Source organism: Geospiza fortis, unplaced genomic scaffold (genome assembly GCF_000277835.1).
Source record: "Geospiza fortis unplaced genomic scaffold, GeoFor_1.0 scaffold200, whole genome shotgun sequence".
NCBI classification, from domain to species: domain Eukaryota; kingdom Metazoa; phylum Chordata; class Aves; order Passeriformes; family Thraupidae; genus Geospiza; species Geospiza fortis.
This window is the reverse complement of record NW_005054353.1, coordinates 630,919-652,605: the sequence shown is the minus strand read 5'-3', so window position 1 is coordinate 652,605 and position 21,687 is coordinate 630,919. Positions and strand designations below refer to the sequence as shown.

Genomic DNA, 21,687 nt, shown 5'->3' with positions numbered 1-21,687 from the left:
GTATAAATAGAATACATTTGTTGAAGTAGGAGAAACTGTTAAATTGCTGAAAATACTCCTTTGCTATTATTATTTTAATGGCCAAGGATCTGGTAATCGTGACTGGCATTCTAACAACATCATCACCAACCAGATTAGTAGGCATTTAGTTCATAATTACTAGGATTCCTTGTGTAATACAGACCATCAAATGACATAAATACACTCTCAGAATGGAAGATATTTGGAGACATTAATGTTAAAAATCAACAGAATAAGATCTTTCTCTTAGACTGTATTTAAATCAATAAGAGATACTGATGGAGGAAAGAGGAATATGGTTTGAAATTGAAATGGGCAAGAATCTAAAACTTCTGCAAATGGAGTATAAAGTCAGAATCAGTAATGAAAATGGAAGCACAGTTACTTCTTTTACAAAATTAACTGATGGACCAGGTCCACAAATTTTTTGTATGCAACTTTGTAATGTTGCTATTTTAAAATACCTCTTCCTAGATTTTGGATTTTAAAAAATATTGTGAAGTCATTATTTGCATTTTGCGTCTTTTAATGGAGCCTTTGGTGAATTTGACATTCATTGCAACAAATTTTTTTTTTACATTTTCTCAAATGTATTTGATTTTACAGCATTGTGAATTCTCATAGTTTATGCAGTATTTGTACTTTCAACTTCATGCACATAGGTGTGTCTGTGTGAGATGAAGTTAGGACTATTATAATGAAAACCTTACCTTTTCAGTGATGTCAAAAAACCCAACAAGACATTGCTTTCTTCATGTCTATAGCATTCTTAAGTTACTAACAGAATTTCTGTGGTGATAGGATGTTGGGACATCTAGACTTGGATTGCGCTCTGATTTCAGACTGTAAGAATGCAAGTTTTTTAGACATTAAACAGAAAAAGTATCATCTTTCCTCCATCAGACCTGAGCTGGCATTGTGTTTCTTCAAGGAAAAAAAATTGGTTAGTGGGTCCACTACTCAATATGTGGTGTAGTTCAACAAGGCAGTTTGTATTCAAAACCATGGCGGCTTTTCAGAAGATGATGGCTTGATGCCAAAAGCAACGTCTCTGTCACTGATAGAAGGTACCCAGAAAATAATTTGAGTTTCAAATGAAAACACATCTCTCTCTTTGGGTGACAAGGGGAGATGATATTAGTACTGGGGATTCTTTAAATAATTACATTTTTGAGGCTCTTAGCATTTGCTGCTATATGTTAATGTCAGGTTTTGAAATATCTGAGGTTTTCTCTTTGTAATGGGATGTAGAAGTTGTAAAGATACTCATGATTCATTCCTTTCCCATTCCTGCATCCTACTGCCACATAAGATGAATTTCTTTTGTATCAATTCAATGATGTATGCTGTATATTTACTTCTTTCTGAGGGTAGGTTTTTTTTCACAGTAAATCCTAGTGTTCGTGTCCAGACTTGTGCAATAACTGGAACAAGAAATAACGCATGTGCATTGTTAAATTAATATTTAAGGTCCAGGACAGATAGGCAGTCTTTTGACACTTACATTTCTTGCGTCTGTTTAAGCTCATGCATATCCATCAGATCTGTCGGTGATAAGGGAGTTATTCACCCTCTTTTTATTCTTACAGACTGAACAATGACTCTAAATACATGACCAGTCCTATAAATTTGTACTTTGTCTGTCTTCAGTGTTGTATCTCTGAATGCAGGATACTATTCAAACTGAGGAATAGATGTTCTATAAGCAGAAACCCCAGTGATGTATTCTAAATAAATTGTGAGGGCATTTAATAACCTCAGAGTTTGTATTTTCATCTTTTATTTTGGAAAGGCTCTGCTATGAAGATGGTCAAAGCTACTGAACTGCTTTTACAAGGCGCTGCACACTGAAATACACTTTTTTTGGCTTTTAATCATACTTTTATTTAAAGCTGAACCTGTGAATTGTATAGCACCTGACTGCATTGAGCATGGATTTTGTTTGAGTACTGACACCTTGCATTGGAGGAATGCATTTTTCTGGCTCACATTTTTCTTATGCTTTTTATGTGGTCTAGGAATGTGCTGCATGGGAGTTCACATTATTTCCTGCCCTGATAGTTAAGTTTGGAAATAATATAGGTGATGCCTTTGGTTCTACTTCAGTTTCCAATCTATAAACACAAAATCAATTCTAAATCCTGGATTGAATTCCCAACAGTTTTTCTTGAGAGGGGTCTAAACTAGAAGCTACAGACACTATAAGTTTACCAATGTTCTGCACTTGAACATTACCAGTGTTTTCAATGTTGATATACTATGCAATGGATAAGATTTTATGATTTTTTCTTTTTCTTTATGGAAAAAGAAAACTGATTTTTAAGTCTAGAAAATGGACCCCTTAATTGAACCCTAGATAATCATTCCAGAGATGGATTGGAATACCAGCAGAGAGGCCAGAAAGATTCAGCTGAGATGTGGTTCACATGATGAGGGTTTGCAGAGCTCGTACCGTTCTTGAGTCTGGGCTATGTTATTGTCATCATTCACTCCAGAGGTGCAGGAGGGGAGTGGTGAGCACTCTAAATTTGAATTCATGAACAGCATTGGCACAAAAGCTTGTACAGTACCTGTTAGCCTTGAGTAGTGAGTCAAAACTATATCTGCAGATTATGAAAAACCTAATTGAATAAACTAGTGTTGCTCTGTTGTCTGTGAGAAGGCAAATAGATAAATACTTTCTGGATCTTCCTAGGAGAGAGTTCTGTGAAGGTAAAAAAGAGCTGTGCTAATGGTTGGCTTGATCACACTGATGTTTGAGTCACAGACAAAATGTTTGATAATAAAATATTTCTTTGGCACATGATTTCAGCAGTTCTGGACTCAGTAATGAATATGCCACGGAATCGTTGAATCTTAGTGAATAACGGTAGTTTCTAAATTCATAGAGAGTGAGCATCACGCTTCTTACAAAGGCAGATTGTGTTTTAGAGACTAGATTTAGATTATGGTTAAGTGTACTGTTCAGTGTCTAGATTCCCTGGATTTCTTGTTCATTAAGATGAGTGGTCTGGTTTTTTTAATTTAGTGTTGCTTGTAGTTGTATGTTGGTACATGGAACTCTTGATTAACGTGTGTTGACATCAGTGATTATCATGTTATGTATTTTCAGGATTTTTTTACTATATTATTTGCAATAGAATGGTCTACTACATGTTTGTAAAATAAGAGATACTGTATATTTAAAAGCTGCTACCTAAGTGGTGTTTATTCATACATTATCCATTTCTGTATTTGTGCACTTATTTTAGATTTGATTTAGTCTGGATTAAAAGCAAACCAGTAGATGTCTGCTAGATTTAGTCCATCATACTGATGGACTAAATTTCATCAGGTTCATTGATAGTGGTTATTTATTATGTGTTTTCCAGATATGGGGCTGGTGCATTTTGACAAAAGAAAAACCAAATCCACCTTAATGAACCAGCTGAAACTCTGTAGTGCCTGATTGGTATGATTTATAGATAGGACTTCAGTGGAAGGCAGCATCAGGAACAGTTAATAAACTATTGTTTTGGTGTAAAGAGAGTTTTTAAAATCTGCTCAGTTCCTAAGCCTGAATAATTTTAATCAATTTTCATAACACTAAAACTTCCATCAGCAAATGAGATCTCCATCCCCTCTGATTCAGGAAGCTGCTGAATGCCATGCAGGAGTGGAACACTACCATTCATCTTTGGGTATGCTGTGGGCCAGGATGCTGCTATTGGGCACCCAAATCTTTTAGGAAAACTGTGAACCACATCAAGCTAAATACTGTGAACCACATCAAATTAAATAGTAAAGTAGTTCTGGCAGAGGAAGAAAGGCTTTCCAGAAAATGTTTGAGGAAGGGATAAAGAACTTTTGAGGAAATGTGTCTCAACACATTGTTTAAAAGCCAACAGTGCTTCTCTTTGATCTTTCAAGTTGTACAGAAAAGAAAGCTTGGTGCTGTCTGGCAAAGATGCTACAGGCTGGGGGATTGATTCTACCCTTGCAGTTCACTGCAGTCAGTCCCTATTGCAGCATCCATGGGCTGTGTGTTGGTGTTTAAGCAAACTCGGTGTGCTTGGCTGTCATCCTCCTCCAATCCCTCTCCCAAGGTGGTAACCTGCAGGCCTTCCTGAGGCAGGGTTGTCCTCCCTGCTGAGATTAACAGCTCAGTTAAATCTTTCTGCTTAGCCCAGTCTTTATTGAGTTGCTGCAAGTTCAGATGCCACAATTTCTGAGGTTTTATAGGCCTCTTTCAACTGATGTCTCAGTTTTATTAAGAGTTTTTTGCTGCCTTTGCTGTATTTTCTTCCTTCTTCCAGTGATTAATAAACCTGGCATTTGTTGCTCATAAATTGCCCTGAGTTTTTGGACTGTAGGATGACTTCCAGAAAGCTTTCTGCATGAAATAAACCCCAGCAAACAGTATGTCTATCATTTTTACATTTATTAAAGATAATTTGTTATTGCTAGGTCCTTTATGAATTAGCTGTTCTAAACTAAACTGAATTTTCTTCCTTATAAACTATAGCTAAGTCAAGGTTTCCCAGCAAATAAGATACCAATTCACATGTGTGTTTTGGGTTTGGGGATTGAGTGCCTCTTCCAACAGACTTTTCCTGTTAGGAATATTTAGTTTTGTTGGTTTAGTTTTGAGTATCAACCTTTTATGCTTCTCAGAAGATTGGGATTCACTTGTATTATCCCTCAGTAGGACACTTAAGGTTTGATGTTTAAAATTCTTTTAGCCTCTTGCATTGCTCTTCAGGTTAAATGCTTTTCTCAGTCTGAGGGTTATTGCTGTGCATGCATTGTGTGTCAAAACTCGCTATTAAATGAGTTTCCATTTTTCTTTCTCTTTTAAAAATAATCTTAAACAGACTATTGAGGAAAAATAGCTTTAAAATACATTATTATGTATTCAATGAATTTTTAGATTTTTAATACAGCTTTTTTTTAACCTCAGGGCTTCAAGTTACTTTTCACTATATTTTACTTTACTTTTCACTATATTTTTGTATTTACAAAATACTTTAGCAAAACTAGGAGCATCTTTCATTTTTTAATTTACTTTCACAGTGTTTTGGTGTCTTCAACAAATGGGGTTTTTAAAATGTTTCTCATCCCTAATAGCTTATATCTTTGTTCTTAATACAGCGTGCATTTATGTATGGATGAGTAAAATTTTACAAAAATAAAATACTGTTGTTTTCTGAATATTTTTAATGCTCTTTTCATGGAAGAATCATATGTCAGGGAGGCAGTGGCTTAACTTGAAAAAGCTTTTGGATATGAGGGCAACATTTGGGTTTATGAAGCTGAATGACAGCTGCAGGAGCTGAAATGTGATATTTCAAGGACACTGTAAGATACCTGCTGATAACTGAGCTCAGGATGTAGGATTATTTAGAAGCACTTGCCCTGGAGAGCTATAGATTAATAAAGATAAAATGCTTTTAACTTTTTGATGCTACTTACTTGCTATGCTAAGAGCTTTAAATAAAGAGTCCCTCTTCCTTTTAAACCTTTATATCTTTGCTTGGTAATATTTGAAAGAATGTTTTGGGTGTTATTTTGGGTTTTTTTTTTCTTCCCGTCTTTTTTTTTTCTCCAAAAGCAGACAGGGCTGGGGGGGAAATCCTGCATATTTTTAGATCAGGTGTAGTAGCTACTTTGCTATCAACACTGTGTGGATATATTTGCAATGAAGTTTAAACAGCATGGTGAGTATCCAGATGGAGTGCTTTTCCTCATCTTTAGCTTATTTACTCTGTTGGGAGCTTCTATAAACATTTGTAGTATTCTTCAGGACAAACTGTACAATTAAGCTTGAGATTCCTGGTATAGAAAATCACAGTATATAAAAAGCCACCAAGATTTTCTCTAAGGGATTCCAAACTGTGAATTTTTGCCTGTGATACTCTAAAACTAATTTTTAAAATGTCTGTGACGGATGATGAAATTCTAAAGAGAAGGTGATAGCAAGTTGAAGTGTCATGCTTCAGTAGACCCTAGCATGTAATGTAACAATACACCCTGTGTAAATGGCACAGGAAAGAGAGATTGGTAGGATTTTTTTCCTTATGTACACTTATATTTATTTTTTACATTTTCTATGAGATAGAAATGATTTGATCTTGAAGATACTTATAATGGAAGTTTACTGGCTACAGAGTTTTTGAGATACATTGCTTCCGTTTATTTCCCCATGTTCAGATTCTTTCATGATGCTCTGTTTGTTTTAGTGAGAACTATATGCCTAATAGCTCCAAGAACACCACATGCTACAGTAGGTAAAACTGACGTAAGCTATATTTGAAATACTTAGGATATAGTAAAGCATCAATGCACACTGCCTTACTGTTTTGTCAGGAACTGGGTAATATTGCAACAGACATTATTGCTATTTTTACACTGCTGTTCATGATAAGCTGTGGTTTTCCTTAGATTTCAGTTCCAATAATCAGGATTGTTCATTGAAGTTTTTGACCTCTAGATTTTTTTTTTGCCCTGAGCTTTTTAGCCTTTTTAATTGCAGAAATATTTAGATTTTATCTGCATCCGGATGACTTAGAAATTAATGGGAAAATAAAAAGGCACTTCCCTTCTCTTAAAAATATCTTATTTTAGGAATCTAATTTTAAGGATAATTTAATGAAAATAAATTACTCAGCTCATGATTTTTGAATTTTAGTTCTGGCAGTATTTAATGTGCTCAAAGGAGAGCCCTGGTTGCTATTCAAAAAAGCATGCAAATGACAGTATGAACTAATGCTACAGAAAAGTTTGTTTTCTTCCTAGTGGTGATTTCTATTGAAATGTCACTTTGTATGAAGCTGATAAAGGTCTCCTAGAGCTGAAAAATATTGATGGTACTGACTAAGATTTTGCTTTGTGTTACTAAAATTACATTCAGCTTTAATGTTAGAGCAGAGAGAATTTTACTAGTGAAAATAGGAATTAATAATGGAGAAGTTAAATACAATTTTATCCCTAGAAAAACATTTTAAAAATACATTAACTTCTCTATCTCTAATTTTCTCTTATATGCTTATTTTACCCCCCAAGATGCTTAAGGTAACTGCAGTCCTGTGGAATGAACTTTGGCTTTTGACAGTTGTCAGTCCTTCTCTCCTATAAATTGTTACAGTAAATAAGGTCCTTTTTATATATGTATAACTTTGTGCATTGCAACAAGCATTCTTGCTCTTCAGACACCCTGAAATAAATGCTCTCATTCCATTCCCCATCCCGGTTTTTCGTGTGTCTGACTTGCTCACTGTAGTCACAGCAGGGGTGGGAATGGCAGCAAGTCAGAGCTCTGCTGTGTGGCCAGTGCGTGCCTGAGACAGCTCGTCCTCACCTGGCACTGCTTAGGCAGGGTCAGCAGGATTTGCTGTGTAAGCAGACATAAAGCAGTTCTCCTCCTGTTGCTGCATGGGAGCAGCTGAACAGACAGCAGTAGCTGGGGAGTATTTCCTTGCACTCAAGTGTGTGACAATGTTTTCACTAGTGAGATTCACAGATTTTGGATGTGAATTCGTAGTAGAGATAAATTGGGCAGAAAGGCTCACCTTGTACCTTTTGGATTCTGACTCAAGTTTAACTTTTTATACCAGTAAAAGAAAGGAGTTTGAAGTGGAGCTCATTCCACTAGAGAAAAGAAAATTCTACTTGACAGTGGGAAGTGAACAGCTGGACAGAAAAGTTGCTGTTATCGTAAACCACTAACACACAAGACAATCCAAAATATGCACTGGTTAAATCTTAGAAGGTACTATGGGCAACCCCCTTTTGCAATTGCCATTGATGCAATAATTGTTGTTAGCCACTGTTGATAATTCATACTGTAGGAATTGCTAGCAGATGGGAAAATAGATGACTCAGAATATAGTATTAATAATCCATATTTTTTTAATCAAAGGCCCCTAATAGGCATGTTGCATGTAAGATGCATTTAAGCAGTTGCTAGGAAGATTTTGTTTTTTCAAGTAAACACGACAAACTTGATAGAGATTACTTTTTGGTTGAATATCTATTTTCTTAGAAATTTAAACCCTGAAAATGCATTTGCTTGTTTTTGTTGCACCAGCTTAATAGCAGTATTTCATAATTTACTTTGATAGACTGGGGATTTGCAATGGTAACTCATGCATTATGGAATTAATAATGAAATCTACTTTTACTATATTGAAAACATGATTGGCATAGAGGTTTTATTTACCTCTCTTGCTGTCCAGAATGGATTAAGATTAAGGTGTTCTACATCCACCACAACTTTGGCTTCCACCCCCTGAAAAGTTTGGATAGCTACAGATATGAGCTGGCCAAGTGTGGCTATTGAGTTGCAGACCCCCTCACTTAAATCCATGGACTGCAGGCACCACCAAGTATCTCAGATACTTGGTCCATCCTTCTGGCTCCTATGCTGGACACATGTGGGATCCAGTAGTCAGGATTTACATTGTACTCTTTGACTTCACGACTTCTGAGAGTCCATTTTTGATTGTACTTTATGTCCTTCCTTCTGAGCTTATTGCTCAGAACTCAGGTCTGTAGACAGGAATGCACACCTATTTTCCAAGTGCCACTTTTGGCCAGAATTTTGACAAGGATTGTAAAAAAAATATGTAAGATACGGTGTGGGTCCTCCTGCAGGCAGTAGTATTGATTGCAAGTAATTATTCTTTGGTTTGCTGAAAATAGTGATCCAAATAAACCTGGTCCGTATGGGATGGAAGAAGTTAGACCAAAAGACTGTGCCCCTACAGTTCACAGAGGTAGACGGTGATGCAGAGATCCACCTGCGGCCCGTGGAGAGCACATGGATGTTGGAAAGGGATCTGTGAATCTGTGGGAGGCCTGTGCTGGAGCTGGCTCCTGGTGGGGACCTCCAGACCTGCGGAGAAAGGAGCCCCTGCTGGAGCAGGTTTCCTGCTAGGACTTGTGATGCTGTGTGTGACCCATGCTGGAGAAGCCCGTCCTGGAAGGCCTACACCTTGTGTAAGTGTGACTCACGTTGCAGGAGTTTGTGCAGACTGATGCCCATGGGATGGACGCGTATGGGGGAAGTTTATGAAGGACTGTCTCCCATGGGAGGGACCCCACGCTGGAGCAGCAGAGGGACAACTCTCCCTGAGCAGCAGCAGAAACAGCATGTGATAAACTGATCAAAACGTCCATTCCCTGTCTCCCTCCACTGGTGGCAGAAGGAGGTATAGCTGGGAAGGAGGGAGGGGTGGAGGGAAGGTGTTTTTAACAGTCCGATTAACTGAGGGAAGGTGTTTTAACAGAAGTCCAATTGCCTTCTCGTTATCCTGCTCTGATTTTGTTATAAGTAAATTTAATTAGTATCTCCGATTCAGTTCTCTTTGGCCCATAATAGAATTTGGTGAGTGGTCTCTCCCAGACCTTATCTCAGCTCGTGACTCTTTGTTACATTTTCTCTCTCCTGTCCAGTTGTGAGTGTGACAGAGCAGCTTTAGTGGGTGCCTGGCACCCAGACAGGGTCAGCCCACTAAAACAGGAAGTGTTCTTCTGATTACATGCTAATTTGTATTCAGCAAACCTTGCATGGTCATGCTGGATTATTTTAAACCCCTGGAGTGATCAGCAGTGGCTCCTGCCACCTTCCCACAAGGGCAGCATGCCTGTCTGTGGAGTGCTTGTAGCTCTGTCTGACCTGTGCTCTGATGGCAACTGGAACACTTCGTGCCTGGAGCTGCCTCAACTTTTGGATTTTTACTGTATCCCAGTGTAATGAGGACAGTCACATTAAAAAAAGCTTGCTAATGATTCCTTAACTGTTCTGCTCCTTTTTAACACCTACATGTGGCCTTTCCTGGAAAAGCCTCTAACCTATTACAAATAAGTTGAAAAATGAGCAAGAAGGAGTTAAATGATTGGTGTCCCATTTGCTGGAAGTTTGAGATAAAATATACTATGTTTCCAGACTTACTGGTCTCCTGAGTGTGTGGCTGAGTTGCCTTTTCCAAAGATTATAACTGAAAATTGTAGTTCAGTTTTGAGGTTAATTATGCTTTTATTGTATTTGTCCCATCTTAGGTTGGTGCTGCTGAAAGATACTTCAGCCACTTGGGAACTCGGGTTGATGGAACTCCTTTCTGAAAGGTTCCCTTCCACCAGGATTTCCCCCCGGATCCGGGAGAGGAGAAGGTGGAGGCAGGAGCTGCTGGCACTCAGCTTGCAGCACAGAGAGCTTTTGTCCCATAAGGATGACTGTTGTCTGGTCTCTTCATAGGCCAAGTTGATTTCCCTTGCTCTAGCAAAGCAGAGAATTTCAATGAGGCTCCTTTGCCTGTGACTGTGTCTTGAGAATACATTAGCTTTGAGGAGAAATTTTTAATGTCATCTGGCTTTAGTGTGGCTTGACTTCCTTGTTTGATTTGCTTCCCTTATGCATTGTAGCTCTCTTTAATGATTTGGTTAACAAATACATCTTTAAGGAGAAAAGTTTTATCATTGTACACCTAATCTTTCTTCTGGAAAACTGGGTAAGTGTACTCACTCCAAAAGGCTGTGTCTGTGTGTGGCATTATAAGTTGGAGTTTGGACTATTGCTTTCCCAAATGTGATTATCTGGTGAAATAAAGGGTCCCAGTGAAGGCAAACGCTGCTACCAGAAACTCCATTAAGACCTCTGTCTTGGAAGTGGCCCATCCTGACACTAATTACTGTCTCTTGTGTGGTTGTGGGTGTTTGATCTCTGAAAGGACATGATTCGGTCCATTATGTGGAGTGGCAGAAATGGGATCATCTATTATTGTCACACAAATGCTGTCCTGATTACAATTGTAATTGAAACAATTTGTTACAGTTAACAGCTTTTAAAAAGCTACTGAAATAAAATGTAAAACCTTTCTGAATTCTGTAGCTTGTGCTACTGAATCCTTCCCTCTCCCTTCCCATTAATGCCAGTCGCCCCAGTAGTTACTGCTACAAGCTACTTGGTGAATTATTTATGGCAGTTTAAATTGGAAACTGTTTGCAAGTGGAAGTGAATGAATGCTGAGATCTATTGCTTTAAGAATTTGAACCAAAATATTTATTCATGCAGGCAATAAATTACATAGGAGTAATGAAATATCTTGTTTGAGATATTTCTACACATCTTATTTGATATATTTGCTGTTGCATTCAGTGTTTGGATTATTGCAGGCTTTTAGGGTTTGTGAGGTAATACCTATAGCACAGACAGAAGTCAAAGAAATATATTTTTTAATTTGCCAAGGAAATGTGTGTGCACAGACACACACACATAATTTCCCAGATTGAGCTGTGGCTGGTTAAGTGGTTTTCTTATCTGATGCCAGATAGGCGAGACCTTCCTAACTCTTCTGTTTTCTGCCACTTCCTTCCTTTAAATGTCCTGAGTATCAGCTGTTCATATAGATGAGTACTGTGGCTATCTGGATCTCCTGGGAGACTTGTCTGAGATAATTCTGAAAGTTTCTTGATCTCTGGCTTAAAAAACTAGTTTTCTTTATATTCTAATAGTCATCCCAGCTGTCTGTGATCTTTAAAGAGTAGTTAATTCTGTTTGCTGGCTCCGTTTCTTGATTGAAATGTAAATAAAAACTCACCCACCACATGCTTCTCTGCTAATTTATGAAAAAACGTTTTTCAGAGCAGAATAATTATGTAATTACATCAGTTGGAGTCTATTCTGTGCAGTTTAAGCTTGATGCCTACAGTGGTGACTGAGAGAGAATAAGTGGCTGTCCAGACTGGCCAGGAGTGGGTAGGGACTTCATCACTGGCAGTTCTCACAAAACACACACACGAGATTATTCAGTGTCTGCCCTAGGCGTTTGCTGGTCTGTGGAGTCCCAAATGCATTATTCCTGTCACATGTGCTAAATATGGTATTCCTGTCACATGTGGGTTTATTGCTCCTTTCATCTGTGCTGTGTTGAGATCAGTTAAGCTGTGGAGTTGGCACTGACATATCTTCCCATTATACTTAAAATGTCTGACACTTAGCTCCTCTAAGAGAGTATCTTCACAGAAAAGTGCATCATATGTGAGTTACATATATCAGTGGGCTAAAAATTAAATAGAATAGTGCAGGCTTTTAGTCTTTTCTTCCTCTGAAAATGGAAAAGTATTTTTCTGCAGAAGTCTTGGTGACTGAGGAATTCCTTTCCCCCATCTTTTTTCTATATGTTAAATGGGAGGAGCGCAGTAAAATGGATGATATTTGATGCCTTGGGGGGCAACTCTTTCCTTCATAAGAAGAGTCTTTGGGAGAAAGCAAGGAAGGGCGAAGTGTCACAAGGAGGGCAGCAAGGATGGTGGTGAAGGGTCTGGAGGGGAAGCCATATGAAGAACATCTGAAGTCACTTGGTCTGTTCAGCCTGGAGGACACTGAGGGTAGATCTCATTGCCATCTACAACTTCATCATGAGGGAAAGAGGAGGAGCAGGCACTGATCTCTTCTTTGTGGTGCCCAGTGACAGACTCGAGTGAATGGCCTGAAGTTGTGTCAGGGGAGGTTTAGGTTGGACATTTCAAAAGGTTCTTCACCCAGAGGGTGCATGGGCACTGGAAGGGCTCCCCAGGGAAGTGATCGCGTCACCAAGCCTGAAAGAGTTAAAGAACCACTTGCACCTGACGGGACTCTTGGGGCTGTACTGTACAGGGCCAGGAGTTGGACATTGATAATCCTTGTGGGTCCTTTCCAACTTGGCATATTATGTGATTCTGTAAGACCAACATTGCTGAGCACATCTGAAGGCTCATACAGATCTTGGGATCTTTAGTCCTCAAAGATATTTTGACATGTGGGGTTTATTTCTCTTCATTAGGAACCTTATGGTTAAAATGGTGTTGCATGAGAATGTGTGTCTTTTCCATATGCTCTGTTACGCGTTTCTGATATGCCCACTCTCTTTATTATGACTTTAAATTATTTGTTTACTATGTGCAGTGTAGTCTGTTAGTAGAAGTCATAATGCTGGGGTTTGGACTGTATGTAGCAGTATGTGTTGCTAATTTATATGCCTCAATTGCTGATAAAAATAAAGATCAAAAGTAGCAGTTAATTCCTCAGGGAAAACAGATCAGACTGTGTTGATAGAAGCCTGCCCTAGATTCATGAATGAAGTATTGACTCATTGGTAGTTGATTCAGAAAAGTTTGGGTTTTTTTACCCATGAGTTGGGTAGTGTGCTTGTTTGCAATGTCAGAGTATTTGCAAACAAAATAAAGATTATCCGTTTCGTAAGAGAAAATTATATGTGCTATTTTAAATTTGCTGACTGTTTTCTCACTGGTGAATAATGTGACTGAATGGCACATGGGCAATTCTAACAAAAGAGAAATGCAGAATGGCACTGAATTACATCAGGAAAAAACCACATAGGCCAGACCGAGAACACATTTCAAATGCAGATGATTCCATGCAATAGCAGGTGGAGCATATTATATATATATAGTGCCCAACACACCCCAGTACCTGACAAGACTCCAACCTTTGTTGGCAGCAGCAAGCAAGGCAGTGAAGTAATTTACGTGTTGTATGATCCTCACTTGAAATGAGTGAAATGTAATGAACTGTTAAACATTCTGAGAAGATATTTTTGAGAGAAAATAACTCGGTCAAAGGTAACCCCCCATGAATTCAGGAAATTATTTAATATATTACTTAAACCACTGTTATTTGTTTTGAGTAGTTCTGACAGCAGTCTGTTGAGGAAGATGCCTTGTCCTTCTTATGAGAAAGTACCCCTAAATATCTCTCAAGAGTATTACTTACAGCAGCAGTGCATTTTTCAGGCTTCTATATGAAGTTCAGTAAGAAGTACTTGATTATGCAATATAAGTTATATACATGAATGTATATATATGTTTTTATTCTGTGGCATGCTTTTTTCAGCCTAATGAGTTAAACTGCAGTCCTGTATTTATTTGTGATATATTTGCAAGGTTTGCAAAGGTTTTTTTTTATTTTCAATTAAATGTACTATGTGTGTTTGCTTTCATAGGCTGTTATTTACTGTGGAGCACACTAAGGCTTTTGGCTTTATGAACACATATATATATGTATACATACACTCCAAGTGTGTAAAAACCCTGCAGCTGTAAATTAAAGGTTTATGAAAGGCAATGATTTTCTTTTTTGTTGAAAATATTGTTTCTAATATTTTTTGTGGAATTGTTTTTTGTTTGGTTGTTTTGCAGTTAAAAAATCTGAGTTTAGAAGAATTACAGATGAGACTAAAGGCTTTGGACCCTATGATGGAACGAGAAATTGAGGAGCTTCGTCAGAGGTACACTGCAAAGAGGCAACCTATCCTAGATGCAATGGATGCAAAGAAACGGAGGCAGCAAAATTTCTGACTTTGTTTTCCTTTCAAACATACTACTAGGAGTCAGTGTGGACACTGGCAACTTCGTAAGCCAGAAGGAATTCGATTATGAGAGTTTTCAAAAATCCAATCTGTTAAATTTTCCTTCATCAGCAGTGACAATTGCAGCAGTCAAGAATATTCATGTGGTGTTCTGCAAAGGCACCAAAACACTTTACCACTTATTTGCATTTTCAGATGTTTAATGTAATAGAAGTTTAATCTGTTACTTCCCAATCTTTTTCAGGTGGGTAGTGGTAACTTGGTATTGTACATTGGGAGTTGTGTTTTGGAGCACCTGGAATGTTTTCTTGATTGTGCAACACTACCGAGCCTTATATTACAATGTATTTTTCTCCCACATAGTAGCATATTTATTATGTAATCTTTGGTTATCCTATTTATTTTATGCCTGTTTTCTGTTGGGAAGTATTAGGATAATACTGTGGAGAGCAGAGTCAAATTAGAGAAACTTGCTGTTGTAGTATACTGAAAAGCTGCTCACCACTGTAGTATCTTTTAAAACTCCAAATTCAGCATGTATCCTGATTCAGGACAACACTTGAACATGTATCCAGCCCGTTCATAGCAGTAAAATTTAGGAATAAAGTAAGTAATAGGCACATGTTTTCTGCTCTCCTGAATCAGGGACTGTTGTACAGAACAGTTGTTACACTACAGAGCATTCTTTGAGAGAGGATTTCTGTTATTTGTACGCACACTGAGTCAGCTGTCATTAAACAAGAAAACAAGTGCCTAATCAGTTTTAATTTTTGTTAGTCAGGAGAAGCAATACTTACAGTCACTCCTTAAGTGTAAACTTCCAATTGCTATTGCAATTCTGACCAGTATAAACCTCTATTTTGCACGGTAGTTTTATAATGAAGTAACAGCTACACTTTCTGGTTATGTTTTTTTGTTTCATTTGGGGTTTTTTAATCACTGTTTTGAGGGGAGAGGGGAATTATTAGTGCTTTGGGGTTTGTTTGTTTTCATATTGTAGCTACAAAGGGATAGTAATTTAAAAACCAAAGAAAATAAATTGAATACTTATATTTAATAAGTACAGAAAAGAAGCAGCATTTAATAGTGTTCTGGGGGGTTTGTCCTGCAATTGCTAAACATTCAAAATTCCTATAGTCTTCTGCTGGTAGATTTTGGGGACTCAGAAATGCAGGACCAAGCTCTTAATAGCTTTTTATAAGTTCTTGTCTGGTTTATGTTGTGGAATATCTATTGGTAGAATTTACAACGTTGTAAGAAATATTTCTGACTTTGCAGAAAATGTGATCCACTCTCTAAACAATCTGCTGTGTTCTGTATTGAAATCTTTACTATCGTTGCCTTGTATGTAAATAACTTCACTGTGATAGTCATACTTCTTTAAACAATACAGCTGAAAAGATCTTTACATTCAGCCTTCAGCTGTTAAACTTTTAATGGTGACTACTGTATGGGCATCTTCTGTTAGACGTTTTCTGGAAGTTAGTAATCATCTCATACCTCTTAACATTAATTGTCAACATATGTGGACCATTTAGATGGAATAGTGCCAATTTTGGAAATGATGCATTATGTCACAAAGCTTATGCCAATGGAAACAAAAAGTTCTTAGAGGATCAGCATTCTACAGCCATGCTGGTACCAGAACTTGGGTTTGAGCCGTATACAGCTGTTGCTGTCCTTGTCATTCTCTGTGTGTATGCATGCACACCACGCTCTGACATGTAAACCCTAGAGGCAAATAAATCTTAATTGTGATTATTAGAACATCCTTATCCTCAGCTCTCTTCATACTTCTTAGAGCAGTGACCATTCCTTGTGAAAACACAAGAACACAGAAGATCCATAAAAATTACTTTAGGCAAGATAAAATGCACCTGGTAGTCCTATGCCTCACATTTATACAACTAAATGATGTAAAGTAAAAAATGTTATAAACATACCACTGTGTCATTAGATTATAATCATAATGCAGGAAAAAAATAACAGCACAAACTTCCCCCTATTACTATGGTTCTTATTTATTTAAAGTAATTTCTACTTCTTGAACTTTCTGTTCTCAAAAGCTCAAAGGTGTGTGTTCATACATTGATTTGTGTAGATATTCACACATATATATTCATATCTATATATATAAAAGAAAATATGGAACAGGTTTAAACCATCAGGAGAGGAACCTAGCTTGCCTTTTCTTGGTGTGCCTTTTAAGCAAAGTATCATTGTCTAGACAGTCTTACCTGCATTCTCAGCAGCTAGATTTTCCCTTACTCAGTCTTAAACTTTTCACACCAAAAATAAGACTTTGAGTTTGAGTAATGTGGCTCTACAGTGTAATAGACAATAATATAAAAGAATCACAAATTTCTTATTTTGTGTGTTCTGAAAACTTTGGTAATGTGGTACCCTAAAGATGAACTGTGTATCCCGTGGGGACTCCAATAAAAGGCTATTTTAGACTAGAGCTGTTGCAGTCTGACATCTGAAAGCTATCAGGAGGTAAATGACATCCTTTTTTTCTATCCTGATGTGTCTGCATAGAAGCAGCTCAGACTTTGTGCACATGCATGCGCATAGAAATGGAACATACATGCATGAGAAAAATCTGAATGGCATGAATAAAACAAATAAAAAAGCTACTTAAAAGGGTGAAAAGTTGCATCTGATGCACTGTAAACTGGGTAGGTACAGGATGTTTGTGACCAAAGAATACTTTCATAAATTAATATGAAATTGGTATGTTCCCATTCTGGTATAGTGCAAACTGCAGTCAGTGCAAGAGCTGCCTTGGGCTTCAGCAGCCAGCATATGGACCTCTGAATCCTCTGCAAGCATTGACATTGTACTCAGAGATGGATGCAACTCATTTTTTCTTTCCTCTGTTTATATAAATGAATCAAATCATCCATGTTGTTGACTACACATCTCTACTGGAGGATGAGCATCTCTGTAAAGGAAAGCCAATAGAACAATAAATAAGATATTTTAAAAGCAAGCCTTGCAGGAAATCTAATAGAACTACTGACAAGTTAACCTTCAATAAGATTTTAACCAAGCAATTTCTTGTTTGCTTCTGACTTTGTATGTTTAGGTTTAGTAAGTTAAAACAAATTTGGAAAATCATTGCTTATTACTAAACATTTTTAATAAAAGCTAATTTTTCCTGTATAATTGTTGACTTGTTCATTCTAACTGAAGCAAAATTACCTTAATAATAATCATTAATGTTCATTTCCGTAGTCATCCCTCATGTTTTGTTTCCTTTCTGTGACACTGTGAGCACAGAAACCCACGTCTCTCAAAGTCAGCTCTGGAAAGGATTTTTCCAGATCACAACAGTGCTGCAAGAACTAGAAGTCTGAGGATCCCATGAAAATGGATCAGGCCAGAAATCCTCAGTACTCTGTGGAAGTCCTTCTCTCTGCAATCTGATGTTGCTGAAGGCCTAATCCTGAGACAGCTGAGCATCACCCAAATATCTTGGCTGTCTTCTTAAACTTGGAGGTGCTAGTGGACATAAGGGGTGTGAGTTGTTACTTTGTTTTTCTCATGACACTAGAAAACCAGTAGGCAATGGATAGACTTGAGTAGAAAAGTGGCTACATTTAATGTCTGTAATATAATTCCATTGCCTGTTTCTTTTCTGATTTTTTAAAATTATTCTCTTAATAACTTGCCCACAAATACATTTTAGTAAAAGGAGCTCATGACGGATGCTCGTTAGTGAACCACGGTATGTTTGAAGTCACAAAAGTTTGCTGCTAATCTGAATTAATCTGGCATTTATTGGATATTGTAATTATTTACTACTTATTTACAGCAAGAATAGCTTGTCTGCATTGCACAGTGTATTCTGATGAGCATGCACAGTGGCTTTGGGCTGCTTCTCCATTCAGTGTGTTCAACTTTCAGATATAAATATGGCTTATGGTGAGTGAATCCCTGCCCAAGTACATGGGATAGTCTGATTCACCATGGAAAGGCACTGGTGCTTCCAAGCAGAATGTGTACTGTACAACTTCTGTGAAGCACTTGCTGTGCATGTGGCTCTGTCAGTGGGGTATGATGAAGGGTACTGTTTCTTAAGTGTATACCTGGTTATAAAGCTAATCAGAAAGAGCTTATGAAGTAAGAAAGTCTTTATTTCTTTGCTTTCTTAAATATGTGAAAATTCTTAAATAGGACTCCAGCTTACAGTGATATTTCTTTCTGTGTTTCCAAGGGCAGTGATGCATGTTAAATAATTTAGCTTGAAATACATCTAAGATTATTGAGTCCAGTGTTAACCTAGCATTGCAAGCTCCACACTAAACCATGGCCCTAAGTGCAGCATTCACGAGTCTTCAATACCTTCAGGGATAGTGACACCACCACTTCCCTGGGCAGCCTGTTCCAGTGCCTGACAATCTTTTCAGTGAAGAATTTTTTTCCCAATACCAAATTAAGACCTGCCCTGGTGCAACTTGAGGCTGTGTCATGCAGCTGGCTGGGAAATTTGCTGTGGAATATTTCTATGCCAGGCTGTGATGCAGCCGTGTTATGCCCACTATTGACAATGAAAGCCTTGGACACATCCTGCATAGCCCATGTTGTTTCTCATGATTGTGTTGTGCCAAATGGATATTCATAAGCCAATTAATAGCTTAAGCTTTTTGGAGAAAGGCAAATTACGTTGATGGCTTAGTGTGAAGTTATTAAGTTGCATTTGTGAAATACTTTTTCACAAAATGTGTTTCTCCTCTGTTGAGTGCATTCATTCTGGAAAGGGCCCATCTTTTACATGGTGTGCTCTCATCCATTTTGATTTGGTTTAATTTGTTAGCATTTTTAAAGCATATGTGAAAATTCCCCGTATTTTCCTCCTGCTCAGGAGAATGAATGTGGGCATTACTTTTTAAGAGCATCCCCTGAGCCAAGTGTCCTTTGGACATAGTGAGCACATGCAAATGTCAGCAACAGCTTTTTTTTCTCTTTTTCTATTCAGAGATCACTGAAGTCTCAGCTGTCCTGTTTTTCCTTTCTTTGAAAGGATGGGATGCTCAGATTCTGAGCAAATCTTTCAGAATAATTGTTAGTCCCAGACCAACAGATGCTTTATACTTTTTTCCATTATTTGCTACACAGTCCTCAGGACAGATTCACACTTCATTTCACTAGGCCTTCAGAGAGTCGTCTGCGTTGGAGAAGAGTAGTATTTGTCACAGAAACAGGAAGAAAGAAACAATTTTTAAAAGTTTTCTTTGGGGAGAGAAGAAAAAGAATATGGCATCTGCAGCTGTCCAGGTGGCTTATGAGGCTAACTATGGATGTGAGGAAAAATGTGTTGGCTGAAAAAAGCAAATCAGGTAGTCACCTGTACAACTTACTGCTCTGTGTTGATGTTTCACATCTGATTTTCTTCTGTTAATGTTTATTGTCTTCGATGTTCATGCTTTATTTATCCTGTTTCTACTTTAAAGATAGAAGTTTTAATTGTTTTTAAGCTTTATATAAATGGAAACATACCATAATAGTGCCAAGTAAATAAAAATGAAAAAGAACCTAATCAAAGTCACCAAAGTGGGGGTGTTTTCTCCTCCTTTCTTTGGGGTTACAGAGGCTTCTGATGGCAAAGTTTGTGTGCATGGAGACTTTGCATGCTCCAGCTCTGGGCAGACATGGATGGAGATGGTTTTATTGGAGGGCTGGATGAGCTGTGCCCCTGTTCAGGATGTCCTGTAAGTGTTGTGCCATGCTGGAAGCCGCTGCTGTCCTCCTGCTCCTCTCGCTGCCAGGCCGTGCTGCAGGCACTGGGGCTGCTGCAGAGCGCGAGGAACCAGCACAAGGCAGGGAGCCCCACTCTGCTCAGAGAGTCGGTGTGAGTCTGGAAGCTGTTGATCCCAACAGGGTAGCACTGAGCTCAAATCAATGCCTGTGGTCTGGGAAGCCTTGGAGGAGGCAGCTGTTATCTCAGGGACAAAGCCATGCTGTGGTGCAAACAGCTTTTGGTGCTGCTTTACTTGGTTGGCTGGACTGCAGCATGGCCCGTGACCCTTGGGAAAGATAAAGTTCCTTGTGTCTATTTTTTTATTGATGTACAAAAAATATTTAGGAAATTATCTCAGTGCAGTGGAAGAGTTTGTGTAATGGCATCAGCTAACAACCTCTGCATGCCCTGTGCTAGGACCTTTCTTAGTGCATTAGCACTATTCCTCAGCCTCCCAAGTTCCTACTGTGGGTGCTGGCTTTAGCTTTGCCAGAAGTGATAGTGGGAGCAGGAATTTTTCATGTGCTGTTGGCAAACAGCCAGAGTTCTTACCTGGTGCTGGTACTTATTTGGTGCAAACAGGCCTTTCTAAAGGCCATAGAAAATTCAGAGGGGATAAACTGGGCACTAAGTAGGGAGCTGCCCAGACCAAGGCAGCAAGAAGACACTGGAAGGAATTAAACTCTAATCTGATTCTGGGCTCAAATACAGGTTTTCTGTCTGTCACAGTGGGGGGAAACATTAATGGTATTCACCATTTACCATGGCACTGCAAACCCCAGCAACTGTAAAAATTTTTTTCTTTAGGTATCACAGCTTCAGAAATTAAATTTGTAAATATACATGGCCACATGCTAATGTACCTGCATATATTTTCCTCTGTCAAATTAATTAAGCCACATGCCGTTTACTAAAAACTGGTTTTCTCTCCTTGTGGATATTTCTTCTGAGTACAGATATTGCAGTATCTCTTCCCAGCTTCTCCCAGAGAAAAGCTCAGCCCTCCTAGTCCTGTTTAGCTCCTCTGGACAGTATTTGGAGCTGACCAGTATAATGCTCACAGCTGTTCCTTTGCTGCATACAGGTGTGCCCAGCAACAAGCACCCTACCCCCGCATTCCTCCTTTCATTCCCTCGGTGTCACTGGAAGGATTGATGCATGAGAAGGTGGCTGTGGCCCTCAGATGTTTCTAGCACTATTTCTTTTCCCCTGTTCAGATCTTTCTGCTGTTTTGCACTCCTCCTGGCTCCCAAAGCCTGCATGGTTACTGTTAAAAAAAGCCTCACAGCAAATACATCAAAGAGGGATACCAAAAGCTTTCGAGTTGATTTATATGACACTAAGCCTTTTGTGTGATGCATCAATTGATATTTCATTTTTATTGCAGTACAGTGGGGTATATGGGCTTAACAGCAAGAGGTATCCTTTTGATCTCGCATCGCACATGAAAACAGGTGTCATAGTCCAGAGATTATGGAGGTCAGAGATTATTTGAGGAAGGATTAAGTAGTAGTACCATTTTTCATAGCAACCATATCCAAAAGCATGAGATTCTTTTAAAAGTGCAGCTGTTATTTC

General features: G+C 38.3%; 1 protein-coding gene across 1 annotated transcript in view; it reads left to right on the top strand.

Annotated features, from left to right (window-relative positions):
- Positions 1–17,534, top strand: part of STK3 (serine/threonine kinase 3) — a 129,696-nt gene extending 112,162 nt beyond the window's left edge. Inside the window, exon 11 of the mRNA XM_005423492.3 lies at positions 14,197–17,534. Within this exon, the coding sequence (XP_005423549.1) occupies positions 14,197–14,355 (159 nt within the window). The 3' untranslated portion in view covers positions 14,356–17,534. The remainder of the gene's footprint in view (positions 1–14,196) is intronic.
- Positions 17,535–21,687: the final 4,153 nt, after the last annotated feature.